Source organism: Anomaloglossus baeobatrachus, chromosome 9 (genome assembly GCF_048569485.1).
Source record: "Anomaloglossus baeobatrachus isolate aAnoBae1 chromosome 9, aAnoBae1.hap1, whole genome shotgun sequence".
NCBI classification, from domain to species: domain Eukaryota; kingdom Metazoa; phylum Chordata; class Amphibia; order Anura; family Aromobatidae; genus Anomaloglossus; species Anomaloglossus baeobatrachus.
In genome coordinates, this window is record NC_134361.1 from 72,944,671 (window position 1) to 72,962,966 (window position 18,296).

Below are 18,296 nucleotides of genomic sequence, written 5' to 3' on the forward strand. Positions count from 1 at the left end.
GGGGAAACACAGGCCATTACGGGGGGCTGGGAGCATGGCCCATTACTAGGTGGGAGCACAGGCTGCTCTCGGTGCACACAGGACATTCCCCGGGGCGCACAGGCCGGTCCCGCTGTCCTCTCCCCCATCCCTCGCGCTCCTCTCCCGCCGCCAGACGCGCTCCTCAGCCACACCCCTGTCTGCTCCCTCACCTCCATGGCAACCCCCGGCAGACCGCCCCACCCCAATCCTGACGTCATCTATGAACGCTCCACACACTCCAAACATATAAATAAATAAATAACTATCAGAAGTGTGCCCATCTGATTGGCCGAGACCAGCGCAGGTCGCTTTCCTGTTGGCCCCCGCAGCTGTCTATCGGCCCTGACGTCACACAGCCACTAAGCTAGGCTGCGCCCGCTGTTTGTGAATGGGCGTGATCGAAGCCGCGGCCTCCGTCACGTGATCGCGTTTTAATGTTTACATTCGAGGCGGGTGAGGGGGATCCTTTCGCCAGACGGGGGCCCGTTTCGGTTTCATTTCCCGGGAGGAGGAGGAGAGGGGACGGCCGGCCAGCGGCGCTCATGCTGCGGGCCAACCACTGACGAGAGGAGACAGAGGCCTGCAGGGACCGCCTTATCCGCAGCCAGTGACCAGGGCATCGCGCCGAGCAACATGGAGGAGCTGGTGGTGGAGGTGCGGGGCTCCAATGGAGCCTTCTACAAGGTGAGGCCTGCGCATCCCGGCCAGGCGCCCTCCGAGGGCAGGATGGCGGCCCCGAGTCTGCGGCCGCGCCGGCTCCGGCCTGCTCCGCACAGAATGACTTGCACACTCGCTGCCTCCATTCATATTCCGTGTCCTCCGCCGCCGCCGGGCCCGATCACCGTCCTGCAGCCTCCGGCAGCTCCGAGCTGTGCAGCCGGCGCCGTGCATGTAACCCTCCCCTTTTAGGTTGTCCACATATATCATGTCCTCTCTATACTGGGCAGGGCGTGATGCCTGTAAGGTTTACCCACTGGACTTAACCCCTGCACAGCCAGGGAGCTGCTGGTCACACTGGGACGTTACATGGGCATTTCCAGACGTGCTTGTGTCCATCATTCTGTGTGTCTGATCCTGGGAAAGTAGGATGAAAGCCAACATGGCCGCCAAGGAAGTCACCCAGCCGCGCTGCCTCCGCCGGGGCCTGGCGCGCTGCCTCCGCCGGGGCCTGGCGCGCTGCCTCCGCCGGGGCCTGGCGCGCTGCCTCCGCCGGGGCCTGGCGCGCTGCCTCCGCCGGGGCCTCGCTGCGCCAAAATACCATTTTCTGGTGATTAAAGGATTCGCTTTTAATTTCTGGTTTGAACAGCTCCTTGAAGGCATTGTCCGGGCCATAAAACTACTCAGGACCCAGGATATCTGGAAAAAATAAACAACTCAGCCCCACTCACCTCCCGACTCCGGGATCCGGCAGCACAGGTCGCTCCGTGGTCTGCACAGGAAGCGGTGATCTCTCCATTATAGCAGCTGCATCCTGTGATTGGCTGCAGCGGTTAGTTGACGCTGAGCAACTCATAAAAATATTTGATAACGCACAACTCAAGTCACCCGCCTCCACTCACAGGCTGCAGCGGTCCGGCAACTGTTGGCATAGTGACATCACTGTGTTGCGTATTTTACGGGGCGACCTGCTCTAGCTAGATCCAGGGGGTGCGGATAGGTGACCAGGGCTGAGTCTGTTGTGGGTTGTTGTTTTTTTTCTTTTTTTTTGTTTATATATATATATATATATATATATATATATATATATATATATATATATATATATATATATATATATATATATATTTTATAATTAGTCCATTGAGCAAAGTTTTATTTTGCTCCAATTAACCCCATCATAGCGACTGTCCACTTCTGGATAACACTATATGACAGAAATGTTTCATCATCCTAAAAGTGCTTGGTATTAAAAATCTCCATCCTCAAGTGTTTCCCAGTGTCAGCAGTGGCTGATTTCCTAGGCCTGTGCTGCCGTGCTTCCAAGCTCCGTTCTAGAGATCTTGTAATCACTGCCCTGAGGATGTCTGGATGGCAGCAGCATCCCACAGGCTCCAGAGCTGCTGTGTCCTTCCAATGGTGCGGAGACAAATCTTCCTTTTAGAATGCTGACGCGCCCCAGGGCTTCCGGTACTCTGTTCCGGGCGTTGGATTCAGGGGGACAATGTCACACAGGTGGCCGTTGCCCGGTTCCGTGATGCCGGGGATAGCTTGAAAAAAAAGGGATATTTACAAGGGAATATGTACAAAATGTCTGTGACGCCACTTGCGGTGCGCGGCTATTTAGGGGAAAGCCGCTGCTGCTTAATGTCCTCTGCTGGGGCTGTTGGTGTGGTGCGGCATAGATGTTGAACCCCCGAAAGTAGGGTTAGGCCCCAGGGGATCAATGTTAGAGGTAGCAGTTGCTGCTGAGGTAGGTTTTGCAATGAGTCAGACGACACGGGTTCTGCGGTTTAAGGCTATGTTCACACTAGAAAAATGATTTTTCTTAAGAAATTTCTTAAGAGTGAAGGATTAGTGCACCTGCGTTAAAAAACGCACCAAAAATGCACCTGCATTTTTGCCGCGTTTTCGGTGCGTTTTTACCGCTGGTTGCTCCCTGCGTTATTGTGCCAATTATCTATGGCAAATAACGCAGTTAGCTGCAGAAAAGAAGTGACTGCTCATTCTTTTTCTTAAGAAAATCTACTGAAAGAATTTTCTTAAGAAAAAAACGCAGTGTGCGCACAGCTAATTTTTTTGCCATAGGTTTTGCTGGGGAATGTCTGCAGAAAGGTTACAAGAATTTCTCAAGAAATTTCTGCAGCAAAAACGGACCAAAAACGCAGGTAAAAAAACGCAGTGTGTGAACACAGCCTAACTGGATTTAACTCTGAGTCCTGGTAGCCGCATCCCGCTTCTTGCTGGTTTCGGGGTCCCGGGTTCCCTTTGTCCCAGTGCTGGCGTGGTGACCTGGTAAAACCTCCTCATTGCACTTTTTTTGGTATTAGGGTCCCCCCCTGTGCTCCCTCTTGTCCTTCTGGGTACGTACAACAGGTAACTTGAACCTTTCTTGGGTCAGACCTTTCTTTCTGTCTCTTCTTTCTGTCTGACTCTTTGTTACTGTGTCCCATACCTTCAGTGGTGACGGACCCTGATAGCCCCCGGTCAGTTGCAGGATTACTGGGTGGGCTTGAAACGTCCGCCCAGACTTGGGTCCTGTGCCCCGTCGTGCTCGGTTCCTTAGAGTACTGGCTCTGTTCCCCCTCAGGCGACAGTCTCCTCTTTCATTTACCGGGGCCTCCTCCGGACCACACACACCCTCTCTCCCCCACGACTCCCTCAGACTCCCTCTACCAACTGACTGACCACACCTCTCTCTGTGCTTCTGGCTACCGGATTGGGCAGGTCCCAGCCAATGGGCAGCTACCCCTCTAAACCGGTTGCTAGCCTGTTGCTCAGCCTGGGTAGCGGGCAATTTAAATGTATGTAGTGCAGTTGCCAGCATTGGTCTTCCAGGAACCCGGGGTAACCTGTTACCTCAGGGTGCTTCATTAGCACCGGAAAAAAGGCTGGTTCAGACCAGCGGCACAATGACGACACTGGCCCCAACAGAGTGCGCCGGCCCTGGCAATAGCAGCACAGGAGGCAGGGTAGCGCTGTGCTCCTGACTGAGGACATAGCCCTTTACATTGACCCCTTCTTTGTGCCTGTGATGTTACTGCTGGAAATTATTTTTTTTTCCTGGTTACAATACACAACCCAACCAGCCATAATCTGCGGAGACCGCTCCAGCTCTGACTTTTTGATAGCGGCATCGGGGACAGATTTGGGGACAAATACTTAGGCTGCTTTCACACATCAGTTTTTTTGGCATCAGTCACGATCTGGCGAAAAAACGGATCAGTTGCATCAGTCTTTTCCATCAGTTCCTTCAGTTTTTTGACGGATCCGTTGTGATACTGAGCATGCTCAGTTAAAAAAAAAAACGGATCCGGTGTCTGTATCTGTTTTTTGACGCATTACGTCGGATCCCGCGTCCATAGGCTTCCATTATAAAACACGGATCCGGCGCGATACGGTTTTTCGCCAGAAACAAAAAACGTTCCCCCTCAGCGTTCCATCTGGCCGCCGGACACGCAAATTTTGCTGGATCCGGCAGAAGCCAGATGGAACAATCCGGCACTAATAGAAGTCTATGGGGGAAAAAATTGAACAACAGACGCGGGATCCTTTTTTTTTTTTTTCTTCAGGTTTTTGCCGGATTGTGCCTGATAGCAAAAAACTGATGTGTTTAAAGCAGCCTAAGGCTAATTTCACGCATCATTTTTTTTTTTTCCGTCAGGCAGAATCCAGCGTTTGTGTCCTGCAACGGATCCAGCAAAATTTGTGAAAAAACTGATGCGCCGGACTGTTTTTTTTTTTTTTCCGGATACCGGATCCAGCAAAAACCAGATCAGGTGCATCCGTTTTTTCATCTGGCGCATCCGGTTTTCTGTCCGTTTTGTGCCAGATCCGTTTTTTTGTGATTTACCCTAAACCTATACATGTTTAGTGTCTATGAACTCGCACTGACCTGAGGCATCACACCCACACATCAAATGTACCATATAGTGAACACCGTGAATAAAATTTCTCAAAAACAATAGTGCTATCGCACTTTTTTTTTTGCAATTTTTCTGCATTTGGAATTTTTTTGCCGTTTTCCAGTACACTATATGGTAAATTGTGGTTTAATTTAAAAGTACAACTCGTCCCGCAAAAAAATGACCCTCGCATGACCATATTGACTGAAAAATAAAAAAAAGTTACGTGTCTCAGAAAAAGCATGGCGGAAAAAAAAAACGGAAAGCGAAAAATCGGCCGGTCGTGAAGGGATTAAATCCCTCAATCCCTGCTTTTATTACATATATAACAATACGTAAGGTTTTGAAAAACCCTTGATATAAAAAAAAAAAAAAAATTCCCCATTTGTATACACCATGTTTTTTTAAACAAAGACCCCCAAAGTATCATAGGTGCTTTCCTTTGAGAAATAACCCAATCATGTAAAGTTACCGTAAAATGACACCAAATACAAAGGTTTTGGAACAAGTTTAATATTTCTATTTTTAATCTTTTTTTTTTCTACAATGGAGGAGCTACATAGCTTTATATAGCTGTGTTATGCCAGTTTGAGCATGCTCAGTTTAAAAAAACGGATACGTCCATGTAATCCGGTTTTTGCCGCATCCCGGCATCTATAGACCGCTATTATACATTACGCCGCATCGCGCCGGATCCGACATGATCCGATTTTTTATTTTTTATTTTTTTTTCTCATGACACAAAAAATGTCTAGGTCTGCATTTTTTCCGGCCGCCGGATCAGACAATTACACTGGATCCGGCAAAAAACGGAGAGAATGCACGGCCATGCGGCACAATCCGGCGCTAATGAAAGTCTATGGGGAAAAAAACGGATCCAGCAACAGCTGTCGCCGCATCCGGGTTTTCAGATATGCGCCGGATTGTGCCGCACAGCAAAAACCTGATGTGTGGCCATACCCTAAGGCTTTGTTCAGACCTGTGTCTCCCTCCACACCTGCTTTTTCGGTTCTAATTCCAGAAAACTGAATAGTTACAAAACTGATGTAAAGTAAAATGGAAATCAGAAAGGGCACCATTAATTATAAAAGGGTCTGGTACATCTAGCACTTCCCCTCAGATATAGGAAGAGCACGCTGCAGCTGATCAGTGGTCCTGAAACTTTATTAATGCCTCAAGACCGGCAGGTTACAGTGATGAGCGGGGGACGATGGCGCCGGTCCGGGACGCTTTGTCCATTGATTAAAGGTGGTCTAGGACCTCCCAGTCTGGCTCTGCTCTGTGAACTGTGTTCCCCGCAGATCTTGTGATGTTATGTCATGTGAACACTGCAGCCCATCAGCAGTGGAGGATCAGTGCTAGTCCAGGAGGTATGTATTTTTTCTTTTATTTAGCTCATTGGCTGCCTTCTAAAAGGAGTTATCCTGTAGGGGACAACCTCATCATAGGAGAATCATTGTATCATCACACCATTTTCTTTCAACCCTTTCCAAATACCGTATTTTTCGTTTTATTAGACGCACCCCAACTTTAGAGATAAAAAAAGGTAAAAAAAAAATGGGGTCGGTCTTATTCTCTGGTGTTGTCTTACCGGAGGGGGCGGCAGCGGTGGTGGAGCGGGATCACTGGAGGCAGAGGCTGTGCTGGCAGCGGCGGCAGCAGCAATCAGTGGTGGCAGCGGGTTAGTGGTGGAGCAGGCTGGTGCGGCGAGTGTCTCAGTCTGTCTGCAGTCCCGGCTTCAAATGACGGCATCCGGAGCTGCGCGTGCGCAGATGGAGCCTCATACAAGAGCTCCATCTGCGCACGCGCTGACTCCCGGCGCCATCATTTGAAACCGGGACCATGGACACACTGGGACATCCGCAGCACAGCCACCCGCACAGGGAGGCAGCTGGCCGCCGGGACAGAGAGGCAACCGGCCGCAGGCACCTAGCCACCCTCACGCACCTACAGACACTTGGCTGCACGCACCCAGCCACCCGCACACAAAGCCGCACAGACAGCACCCCCAGTAAGCTATATTTGGATTTTAAAATGCACCCCTCAATTTCCTCCCAAATTTTTGGGAGGAAAAGTGCATCTTATAATCTGAAAAATACGGTAATTCCTAAGTGCCATCCCAATGACAGGGTGTACGTACCTGGCCATCTAACTACCTACAGACTATGTATTCCAGAAGGCAGGGCTTCTATGGAATAAATAATGGCGATAAAAAGCAATGATATTTTAGTTTTTAATCTCTTGTGAGTGTAAAGTGAATCTTCGATCACTAATGTTATGTGTCAGTTCCTACTCTGTACCTAGTACTTTGAGTGCACAAGGGTGTTCTTTTCTGAATAGTCTGTAGGTCTGATAACCTCAGAATCTCACTACATAGGACACAATGGCCTACCAAGGCAAGATACTCATTTACAAAAAAAAACTTAGAGATGCAACTTTTCTTGATCCTTAGGTAATGCTTTAAAGAGGTTCTGCTAGGGGTAGTTGGTTGTAAAATAACAAGTGATCCCAGCGTCGGCTGCTGAGAGGCGGCTTACAGCTTTCTTGTTATTGTTTTTCTATTTCAAGGTATGAGACCCTTTTTACATTCCTGAATGCCCTTTTATACGGGCCAGTATTTTGTCCCCAATCGTTTCCCGTGCTCCTTTATTGGCTGATCACATGTCGGTAGCACGTTGCCTGTTAGCCTCTTCTGCCAGCTATAGTATATGCAAAGTCTGGGACCCTAATGATCATATTACCGGTCATCGTCCCCCATACATTTACATCAGCTTGGAAAAGAACTTTAAAGAACTTGTGCTTTAAAAGATTTCTCTGATGGGTGCAGGACTGTTAGGTGACATTGGGGATCACGTTTTAGCATTTCTGCAGAGATTTCCTTGGCTTCAGGAAGAAGTTTCCCATTTACACACGTATGCCCCTAGCTTCGGTTGTTTACATGTATCCTGTAAGACACTTTTTCCCTCTACCCTCCAGACTAGCAATATGATTGTCCCTTTAAAAGAGAAGTTAGTCGATTCCTTTAGAACCTTAAAGCATTTGTCCAACAGCGGGAAATCATGTTTTGGGATGTGATGATGCACTTACAGCTTCTCAGCCGCAGTTTATTTTACCTATCCAGCAGCACCCTCCCTTGGTTGGGTGACAGGTCAGTGACCATGTACCATTGCTATACAGTTGGTTTAACATTAGTGATGAGCGGGCACTACCATGCTCAGGTACTCTGTACTTGTAACTAGTGATGAGCGAGCGCTACCATGCTAGAGTGCTCTGTACTCGTAACTAGTGATGAGTGGGCACTACCATGCTCTGGTGCAAGGTGCTCGTAACTAGTGATGAGTGAGCACTATCGTGTTCGGTACTCCTAACAAGTAGTTGGACGTTTGGACAGGCTCAACTGGTGTACTGGGTGTAATGGAAGTCAATGGAGAAAATCTTCTGGAAAAATGCTTGGGTTGCTCATTGACTTCCATTATACCTGGTACTCTAATTGAGCCCATCCGACTGCTCGCTACAAGTACTGAGCACCCGAGCATGGTAGTGCCCACTCATCACTAGTTACGAGTACTGAGCACCTGAGCATGGTAGTGCCCACTCATCACTAGTGACAAGTACAGAGCACCTGAGCATGGTAGTGCCCACTCATCACTAGTGACAAGTACAGAGCACCTGAGCATGGTAGTGCTCACTCATCACTAGTTACGAGTACTGAGCACCTGAGCATGGTAGTGCTCACTCATCACTAGTTACGAGTACTGAGCACCTGAGCATGGTAGTGCCCGCTCATCACTAGTTACGAGTATTGATCACCTGAGCATGGTAGTTCCCCGTCATCACTGTTTAGTTTTTTTTAATTTTATGTCTCTTGCTGTTCCTGTAATATGTTACAGACATTTTGCCCTGAAATCTCGACAGAAATTCCACGGCATTTCGCCTACGTGTGACCCTAAGCTAATATTGACCTCGGCGCGTTTCGACATCCAATCTACAATTATTATTATTATTTATTATTATAGCGCCATTTATTCCATGGCGCTTTACAAGTGAAAGGGTATACGTACAACAATCATTAACAGTACATAACAGACTGGTACAGGAGGAGAGAGGACCCTGCCCGCGAGGGCTCACAGTCTACAGGGAATGGGTGATGGTACAATAGGTGAGGACAGAGCTGGTTGCGCAGTGGTCTACTTGGCTGAGGGCTATTGTAGGTTGTAGGCTTGTTGGAAGAGGTGGGTCTTGAGGTTCCTCTTGAAGCTTTCCACGGTAGTGGAAAGTCTGATGTGCTGAGGTAGAGCGTTCCAGAGTATGGGGGATGCACGGGAGAAATCTTGTACACGATTGTGGGAAGAGGAGATAAGAGAGGAGCAGAGAAGAAGATCTTGTGAGGACAATGATGGGTTTGGCCAATAAGTAGATGTATGGGGAGTTGTGATGCAGTACAGTTTTTTTCGGCTGAGTAAGGGGCTCGGTGTAATAAGTCTGTGGCAGGACCTTGGTTGACCAGACGTGTGTATGGTAGACGGATTCACTCCCAAGGGTAACTCCGCATTGCCCATCCCAAAAGTGTAAGAGCAGGGTAGAGTCTACTTTCCTGCATTCACCCTTTTACACAGCCAGGTTTGTTTGTTGTAGTTTACCGTAATGATGTTTTTTGCATGAAAAATACAGGGCATTTGCCTTTTTTATCCTCATTCAATGAAAGGGCCTCACATAAGACCTGTAACATATTTTTCTGTGTGCGATCCTGTATGTGGTCAAAATATATTTATTATTTTATTTTTTACCTATTCGCTTTTAAAACATCCTGAAATCGATTGTTGGTCCGGCAGCTCTTTGGATGCATCGAGTAAGACGGTTTGTCAGGTTTGATTACACTTTTGGCAAATTTAAGAGAATAATTGGCAGATCAATTTTCCCATTGTGTTCTTTTACAAGGTTTCTGGAGATTTGAGAAATATCTTCAATCTTTACTGTGCGCTGCCGTAATCCTGTCCTCCGTTCGTGCGTGCCATGTGGAATCTGTTCTCTCGCTTTCTTGCTGTGTATTTTCGCTGTGCTATTGCCGGTAGTAAGCGCACCGGTCACTGCCGTAGTCACTGCTCCTGCCTTCTCCATTGTATTGCTTATTCGAGAATGTCCCTGATCTGTCTTCATGAGAAGGGTTCCCTGATCCCCTTCATGTCTGGGGAGCCGCATTCACACAGAGGTGGTGGAAAACCTGCTCTTTCCGCAGTTCCTACAGATCTAAGTGTTCAGAGATGCCCACATTGGCGGCTACTTTTTTTATTCGGGTGCCGTCTCGGCAGCCAAGTAGGGGAATCTCTGTTCCAGAGGCATATGTGGGTCTTAATTTATCAGACCGACGTCTGAAAGACATTCTTGGCTTATCCTGTTGATGTGGCTAAAGCCTGCTTTACACCTTACGATTGTGCATACGATATCGTATGCGATCGTAGCCACCCGCATCGTATGTGCGGCACGTTCAATTTGTTAAATGTGTCGCACAAACGATTATTTGCTGTCACATGCACTTACCCTTCCATACGACCTCACTGTGGCCGGCAAACATCCACTTCCTGGAGTGGGAGGGACGTTCGTCGTCATAGCGACGTCACACGGCAGCCGGCCAATAGAAGCGGAGGGGCGGAGAAGAGCGGGACGTAAACATCCCGCCCACCTCCTTCCTTCCGCATTGCCGACGGGAGCAGCAGGACGCAGGTAAGATCTGTTCATCGTTCCGGGGTGTCACACACTACAATGTGTGCTACCTCGGGAACATTGAACAACCTCACGTTCAATTTTTAGGAATTGGAACGACATGTATGCGATGAACGTTTTAACGTTCAATCGCACGTGGCTGTCACACGTTACAATGTACCTTACGATGCCGGATGTGCGTCACTTACGTGACCCCACCGACACATTGTAAGATATATTGTAGCGTGTAAAGCCCACTTAAGGTGGGAATACATTTTTGACATTGATAAAGATGTAAGAAGTTAGTCTTTTAGCGCAAATTGTGAGTTGATAAACACGGCACTTCCGGGGTGGTGCTCAAGTAGGGTCCAAAACCGTCTCAAGTAGATATAGAAACTTGGCACCCAAGATAAATGTGAATAGTGGTCTTTTATTGAGAAGAACTTGTAGGAACAGCACAAGCATACCGCGTCATACCTGAGAGGACCCCCTGAACACACACTGATGAAGGTCTTTGACCGAAACATCTGTGCTTGTGCTGGTTCTACAAGTTCTTCACAATAAAAGACAACTATTCACATTTATCTTGAGTGCCAAGTTTCTACATCTATTTTAGCGCAAATTGACTATGCAAACCAAGCACAGGCACACATGCACCCTTGACTTTGAGAAGCTCAGTGTACCTACCTTGCCAACTACTTAATTTCTATCTTCGCTCTCCACTGGGCTCCTCTAAAGCCAGAACTGTCAATCAAGGAAGAGAAGGTTGGTCATAAATGGGAAACAAGTAGGTGTGAAGGTGCACCAAACTATGGCCACACCATACTCCTTTTAAAACTGCAATGTAAATAAATAAAGCAAAATTGCAGCATTTTAAAAGTAGTATATTTTTTTTTTTTGGACCATTTTGGTCAGAATCTACTGCATCGAAAGATGAGTCTCCTATACGAGAAATGTCTCATGAACTAAGTCCTACCTATGATTGATTGTCCGGGTGTAACGTGCACACTGTCATGATTCCACTGTTTTCGCAGCACAAGTGGGCGGTCACATGATCACGCGTGGGATTTCCATGTTTGGGGTCACAATCCGACTAGATTCTTATCTGCTTTTCTAAATTGAGAGAAGCTTCTGAGACTATTTTTAACATTTGACCACAAGTATGCAAATCACAGACATGCAGTCACATAACCACCTAATGTCAATGTTAACACAGGAACCATGACCATGTCACAGTCGGCACACTGTCAGCGTACGGCTGCCTGTAGTCGCCTAGAATGCCAGGCGAACCTCTTTTTTAATACAACAAACTACAAAGGAGCATCAAAGTTAAAGAGATAATCAGCTGCGACCAATGCACAATCATACACCCTTGTGCACTGAAGGTACTAAGTAAGGAAAGATTTCAGCATCCATCAACCATACATTTTATGGCTAATCAAAGGTGGTGTTTACTTTAGTCAGAAGTTTGCTTTGCTTAATAAATATGGTGAGGAGATCAAAGGTCAACCTTCATGTGTGTATAAAGGGGGTTGAATACTATAATTTGCATAAAATGTTTTTTTTTTTATTATATATATATATATAAATGGCTTTGGCAGGCTACTTTTGAAAATATGTAAGACAATTCTTAATAAAGGGAGATTTGTGTCTGATATGATTTACAATGTTTTTTATATATATATATATATATATATATATATATATATATATATATATATATATATATATATATATATATATATATATATATATATATATATATATATATATATATATATATAATATACAGTGCCTACAAGTAGTATTCAACCCCCTGCAGATATATCAGGTTTACACATTCGGAATTAACTTGGCATTGTGACATTTGGACTGTAGATCAGCCTGGAAGTGTGAAATGCACTGCAGCAAAAAAGAATGTTATTTGGTTTTTTTTTTAAATTGTGAAAAGTTTATTCAGAGGGTCATTTATTATTTAACCCCTCAAACCACCAGAATTCTGTTTGGTTCCCCTAAAGTATTAAGAAGTATTTCAGGCACAAAGAACAATGAGCTTCACATGCTTGGATTAATTATCTCTTTTTCCAGCCTTTTCTGACTAATTAAGACCCTCCCCAAACTTGTGAACAGCACTCATACATGGTCAACATGGGAAAGACAAAGGAGCATTCCAAGGCCATCAGAGACAAGATCGTGGAGGGTCACAAGGCTGGCAAGGGGTACAAAACCCTTTCCAAGGAGTTGGGCCTACCTGTCTCCACTGTTGGGAGCATCATCCGGAAGTGGAAGGCTTATGGAACTACCGTTAGCCTTCCACGGCCTGGACAGCCTTTGAAAGTTTCCACCCGTGCCGAGGCCAGGCTTGTCCGAAGAGTCAAGGCTAACCCAAGGACAACAAGGAAGGAGCTCCAGGAAGATCTCATGGCAGTGGGGACATTGGTTTCAGTCAATACCATAAGTAACGTACTCCACCGCAATGGTCTCCGTTCCAGACGAGCCCGTAAGGTACTTTTACTTTCAAAGCGTCATGTCAAGGCTCGTCTACAGTTTGCTCATGATCACTTGGAGGACTCTGAGACAGACTGGTTCAAGGTTCTCTAGTCTGATGAGACCAAGATCGAGATCTTTGGTGCCAACCACAGACGTGACGTTTGGAGACTGGATGGCACTGCATACGACCCCAAGAATACCATCCCTACAGTCAAGCATGGTGGTGGCAGCATCATGCTGTGGGGCTGTTTCTCAGCCAAGGGGCCTGGCCATCTGGTCCGCATCCATGGGAAGATGGATAGCACGGCCTACCTGGAGATTTTGGCCAAGAACCTCCGCTCCTCCATCAAGGATCTTAAGATGGGTCGTCATTTCATCTTCCTACAAGACAACGACCCAAAGCACACAGCCAAGAAAACCAAGGCCTGGTTCAAGAGGGAAAAAATCAAGGTGTTGCAGTGGCCTAGTCAGTCTCCTGACCTTAACCCAATTGAAAACTTGTGGAAGGAGCTCAAGATTAAAGTCCACATGAGACACCCAAAGAACCTAGATAACTTGGAGAAGATCTGCATGGAGGAGTGGGCCAAGATAACTCCAGAGACCTGTGCCGGCCTGATCAGGGCTTATAAAAGATGATTATTAGCTGTAATTGCAAACAAGGGTTATTCCACAAAATATTAAACCTAGGGGTTGCATAATAATTGACCCACACTTTTCTGTTGAAAATGTATTAAAATTTAACTGAGCAACATAACTTGTTGGTTTGTAAGATTTATGCATCTGTTAATAAATCCTGGTCTTGTTTGACGTTTGCAGGCTCTAACTTATTTGCATCTTATCAAACCTGCTAAATCTGCAGGGGGTTGAAGACTACTTGTAGGCAGTGTGTATATATTGATGTGTGTGTATGTATATGTATAATATAATGTTTCTGGCTTCCAATTTCGATTGTTTTGTGATTGTTTATCTTGTTCCTCAGTGAATGCAGATGATTTGATACGATTCATGTTACCAGACCCTTTCTGTCTCTTTCAGGCCTTTGTGAAGGACGTACATGAGGATTCCATAACTGTTACTTTCGAAAATAAGTAAGTACCTGGGTTCATGGCGACTGCGGCCCGATGAGCTGAGCCCATGTGTGCAATTACACAGCAAGTCTGTGCACCCTGTGTTACCATCACAATTACTGATAGAAACACATCGTCTTGGTGGCTTCACAGTTGTAGAGCTAGGTCTTTCCTTTAGAAATTGAAGCTGCTGTAATATAAGTAAGTAAGAGAGCGAGAGATTACACCGTATTTTTCGTTTTATAAGACGACCCGGATTATAAGACGCACCTCAAATTTAGAGATAAAAAAAGGTTAAAAAAAAAAAAATGGGGTCCGTCTTATACTCCGGTGTTGTCTTACCAGAGGGGGGCAGCAGTGGTGGTGAAGCGGGGTCACAGGAGGCAGAGGTTGTGCTGGCAGCCGCGGCGGGTCTGTGGTGGCAGCGGCGGTCAGTGATGGAGCAGGCCGGTGCAGTGAGTGTCCCAGTCTGTCCGCGGTCCCAGTTGAAATGATAGCGCTTGGAGCGGCGCATGCGCAGATGGAGCTCTCATCCAAGAGCTCCATGTGCGCACGCACTGACTCCCGGCGTCATCATTTGAAGCCAAGACCGCGGACAGACTGGGACACCAGCCGCATAACCACCCGCCTGACTCTCAGAGTGGCAGGCCGCCCGCCCACCCGCACAGAGAGGCCGCTGGCCTCCGGGACAGAGAGGCACTCGGCCGCCCGAACACAGCCACAGACAGCCCCCTTGGTAAGCTATATTTGGATTTTAAGACACACCCCTCATTTTCCTCCCAAATTTTTGTGTGTGTGTATATATATATATATATATATATATATAATTTAATATATGTGTGTTTGTTTGTTTTTTGTTTTTTTTTTAAATTTATGTTTTAAATGTCAGCACTGTCCGTCTGCAAAGTTAAAGTACACCAATCACCAGGATTTTTGTATATAACCTAAAGCCAGTGCTATACTGGCACTATCAGGCTGGTTCTCTACATACCTTTAGTGGTCAGCTCAGATGTATAGGTTTTGAAATCTAAAAGTAAAGTTTATAAAATCAGCAGCTTCTTGAGTGATAGCAGCTGAGGATCAGATAATAGCTGGGGGGTATTCATAGTTATCCCCTCCCCCTGTTAGAATTAGCATATGTATTATGCAATCGATTGAACTTTTTAATAGCACATGTGTGAGGTCATACCCATGTGACCAGAAGGGGTGGGGCCTCAGCCAACAACACTGAATACAGGAAGCAACATTTTTCTGTTTACTGAGGCCCCACCCCTTCTAGTCACATGGGTATGACTTCACACAGGTCCTTCCTTGTGAAAAGTTAAATTGATTGTACAATACTTAGAATTAGCATAACAGGGGAAGGGGATAACTATGAATTCCCCCCAAATATTATCTGCTCCTCAGCTGCTGTCACTCAAGAAGCTGATGATTTTATAAACTTTACTTTCTTGGATTTCAAAACCTAAACATCCGAGCTCACCACTGAAGATATGTAGAGAATCAGCCTGATAGTGCCAGTATAGCACTGGCTTTAGGTTATATATGAAAATCCTGGTAATTGGTTCCCTTTAAATTGTGTAGAATATTAGTATTGATTAGTCAGATGATTTTCTGCAGCAGCGACTATTATACTGCTCTCCAGCTATCTTTAATGTGTGGGTATGTATATACAGTTGTGCTGAAAAGTTTACATACCCCAGCAGATTTTTTTGCTTTCTTGGCCTTTTTTTTCAGAGAATGTGAATGATAACACAATCTTTTTTTCCACACATGCTTAGTGGTCGGGTGAAGCCATTTATTGTCAAACCACTGCGTTTTCTCTTTTTTTAATCATAATGACAACCAAAAACATCCAAATTACCCCAGTCAAAAGTTCACATACCCTAGTTCTTAATTCCGTGTATTGCTGTCTCTAACGTCAATCACAGCTTGAAGTCTTTTGTGGTAGTTGTGGATGAGGCTCAGATTTTCTCAGATGGTGAAGCTGCCCATTCTTCTTGGTAAAAAAAAGCCTCCAGTTCCTGTAAATTCCTTCGCTTTTTTGCATGAACTGCGCTCTTGAGTTCTCCCCAGAGTGGCTCAATGATATTGAGATCAAGAGACTGAGATGGCCACTCCAGAACCTTCACTTTGTTCTGTTGTAGCCAATGACAAGTCGACTTGGTCTTGTGTTTTGGATCGTTGTCATGTTGGAACATCCAAGTACGTCCCATGCGCAGCTTCTGGGCTGATCAGTACAAATTTGCCTCCAGTATTTGCTGATAACATGCTACATTCATCTTTCCTTCAACTTTGTCCAAGTTTCCTGTGCCTTTTTATAGCTCACACATCTGCACATCATCAGCGATCCACCTCCGTGCTTTACAGTAGGAATGGTGTTCCTTTCATCATAGGCCTTGTTGACACCTCTCCAGATGTAACGTTTATGGTTGTGGCCAAACAGTTTAATTTTGGTCTCATCACTCCAAATTACCTTGTTCCAGACGTTTGGAGGCTCGTCTCTGTGTGTTTGGCGTATTATAGGCGAGATACTTTGTGGCATTTGCACAGTAATGGCTTTCTTCTGGCGACTCGACCATGCAGCCCATTTTTTTTTCAAGTGCCTCCTTATTGTGCATCTTGAAACAGCCACACCGCTGGTTTTCAGTGAGTCCTGCATTTCAGATGTTGTTATTTGTGGGTTTTTCTTTGCATCCTGAATAATTTTTAACTTTGCAGTTACACCGGCGTCCAAAAGACACCATGTGCATCTAATTTTAGGGCTCATTTAGGTGTCCATTTTTTTTTTTTTGCCCATATGAGAAAAACAGAGTTTCATCAGCTGGTACTTGTTTGTGAAAAATGAATGTTTTAATGAGCCTTTTAAGATGATGTGACGTTTTATATAGTTTTCTTTTTTCTATCTTATCTCCCTAGTTTGCGTCGCCATTTTTTAACATTTTTTATTTTTCAGTCAATGCCGCTGTGTGAGGGGTTTTTTGTATTGGTATTATGTAGCGGCATATACGATGCCAAGCATGTAGATGACTCTGCTCATTAGCCAGCTACACCCATCCGCACCCAACCTTTACCGTATATGTATGGTAGATGTCAGGGAGGCGATGATAAAATTCCCTTTTTTTTTTTTTTTTTAACACCTCGTATATATTCTCCATACTCATTCAGTTTGTCCAAAAAATTAAAATTCTGTTGGCCGTGCAAGTAGTTAGATTGCTCCGTGTAACACCCCGGGAACGACGAACACAGCTTAGCTGCGTCCCGCCGGCAATGCTGAAGCAAGGAGGTGGGTGGGATGTTACGTCCCGCTCATCTCCGCCCCTCCTCTGCTATTGGCGGCCGCTGTGTGATGTCGCTGTGACGCCGAACGTCCCTCCCCCTTCAGGAAGAGGATGTTCGCCGCCCACAGCGACGTTGTCCAGGAGGTAAGTGCGTGTGACGGGGGTTTAACGACTTTGTGCACCACAGGCAGCTAATTGCCCGTGACGCACAAACGACGGGGGCGGGTGCGATCGGCTGATAGATCGTCCCGTGTGACACCGCCCTATCGGGCGATCGAATCCGCCCCCGTCGTTTTTGTGCGTCACGTGCAAATCGCTGCCCGTGTTGCACAAAGTCGTGAAACCCCCGTCACACGTACTTACCTGCTGAGCGACCTCGCTGTGGGCGGCAAACATGCACTTCCTGAATGGGGAGGGACGTTCGGCGTCACAGCGACGTCACACAGCGGCCGGCCAATAGAAGCGGAGGGGCGGAGATGAGCGGGACGTAACATCCCGCCCACCTCCTTCCTTCCACATAGCCGGCGGGAGCCGTGGGACGCAGGTAAGCTGTGTTTATCGTTCCCATGGTGTCACACGGAGCGACGTGTGCTGCCCCGGGTATGATGAACAACCGGCACAAGTAAAAATAAACGATATTATGAAACTGAGCGACGAGTACACGACTCACGATTTGTGAGCGATACTGCGTCGCTCAGTGGTTTCACACGAGACGACGTCGTGTATGATGCCGGATGTGCGTCACGAAAACCGTGACCCCGACGATGCATCACACGATCCGTCGTCTCGTGTAAAGCACCTTTTAGGCTAGTTTCACGCATCCGGCTTTTCGCCGCATTGCCGGATCCGGCGCACTCCAGTACAGTGTGATACAGTACAATGGCGGCACGGCAACTTCCGGGTTACATGGTGTCATGTGACCGGAGCTTGTTGCGATGCCATTGTACTGTATCACACTGTACTGGAGTGCACCGGATCCGGCAATCCAGCGAAAAGCCGGATGCGTGAAACGGCCCTTAGAAGCTAGCTACCGGTCACCTCCGGAGCAGAAATCTTAGCGCTACCAATGGAATAGTCAGGAGAAAGCCATCATGATCAACAGAGGGCCCAGTATCGGTGATCTCATGGGGGAATGAGTGCCTCTTTTTGGCTTTATGTATTCGGTGACACAATAC

At 46.5% G+C, this 18,296-nt stretch overlaps 1 protein-coding gene across 2 annotated transcripts in view; it reads left to right on the top strand.

Annotated features, from left to right (window-relative positions):
- The first annotated feature begins 395 nt into the window (after positions 1–395).
- The window catches only part of FMR1 (fragile X messenger ribonucleoprotein 1), a 149,902-nt gene continuing 132,001 nt past the window's right edge, over positions 396–18,296 (top strand). Inside the window, exons 1-2 of one of the 2 annotated variants that reach the window (XM_075323782.1) lie at positions 396–705; positions 13,809–13,861. In XM_075323782.1, coding sequence (XP_075179897.1) covers positions 655–705; positions 13,809–13,861 — 104 coding nt within the window. In that variant the 5' untranslated portion in view covers positions 396–654. The remainder of the gene's footprint in view (positions 706–13,808; positions 13,862–18,296) is intronic. The other variant, XM_075323781.1, reaches the window with a different exon arrangement.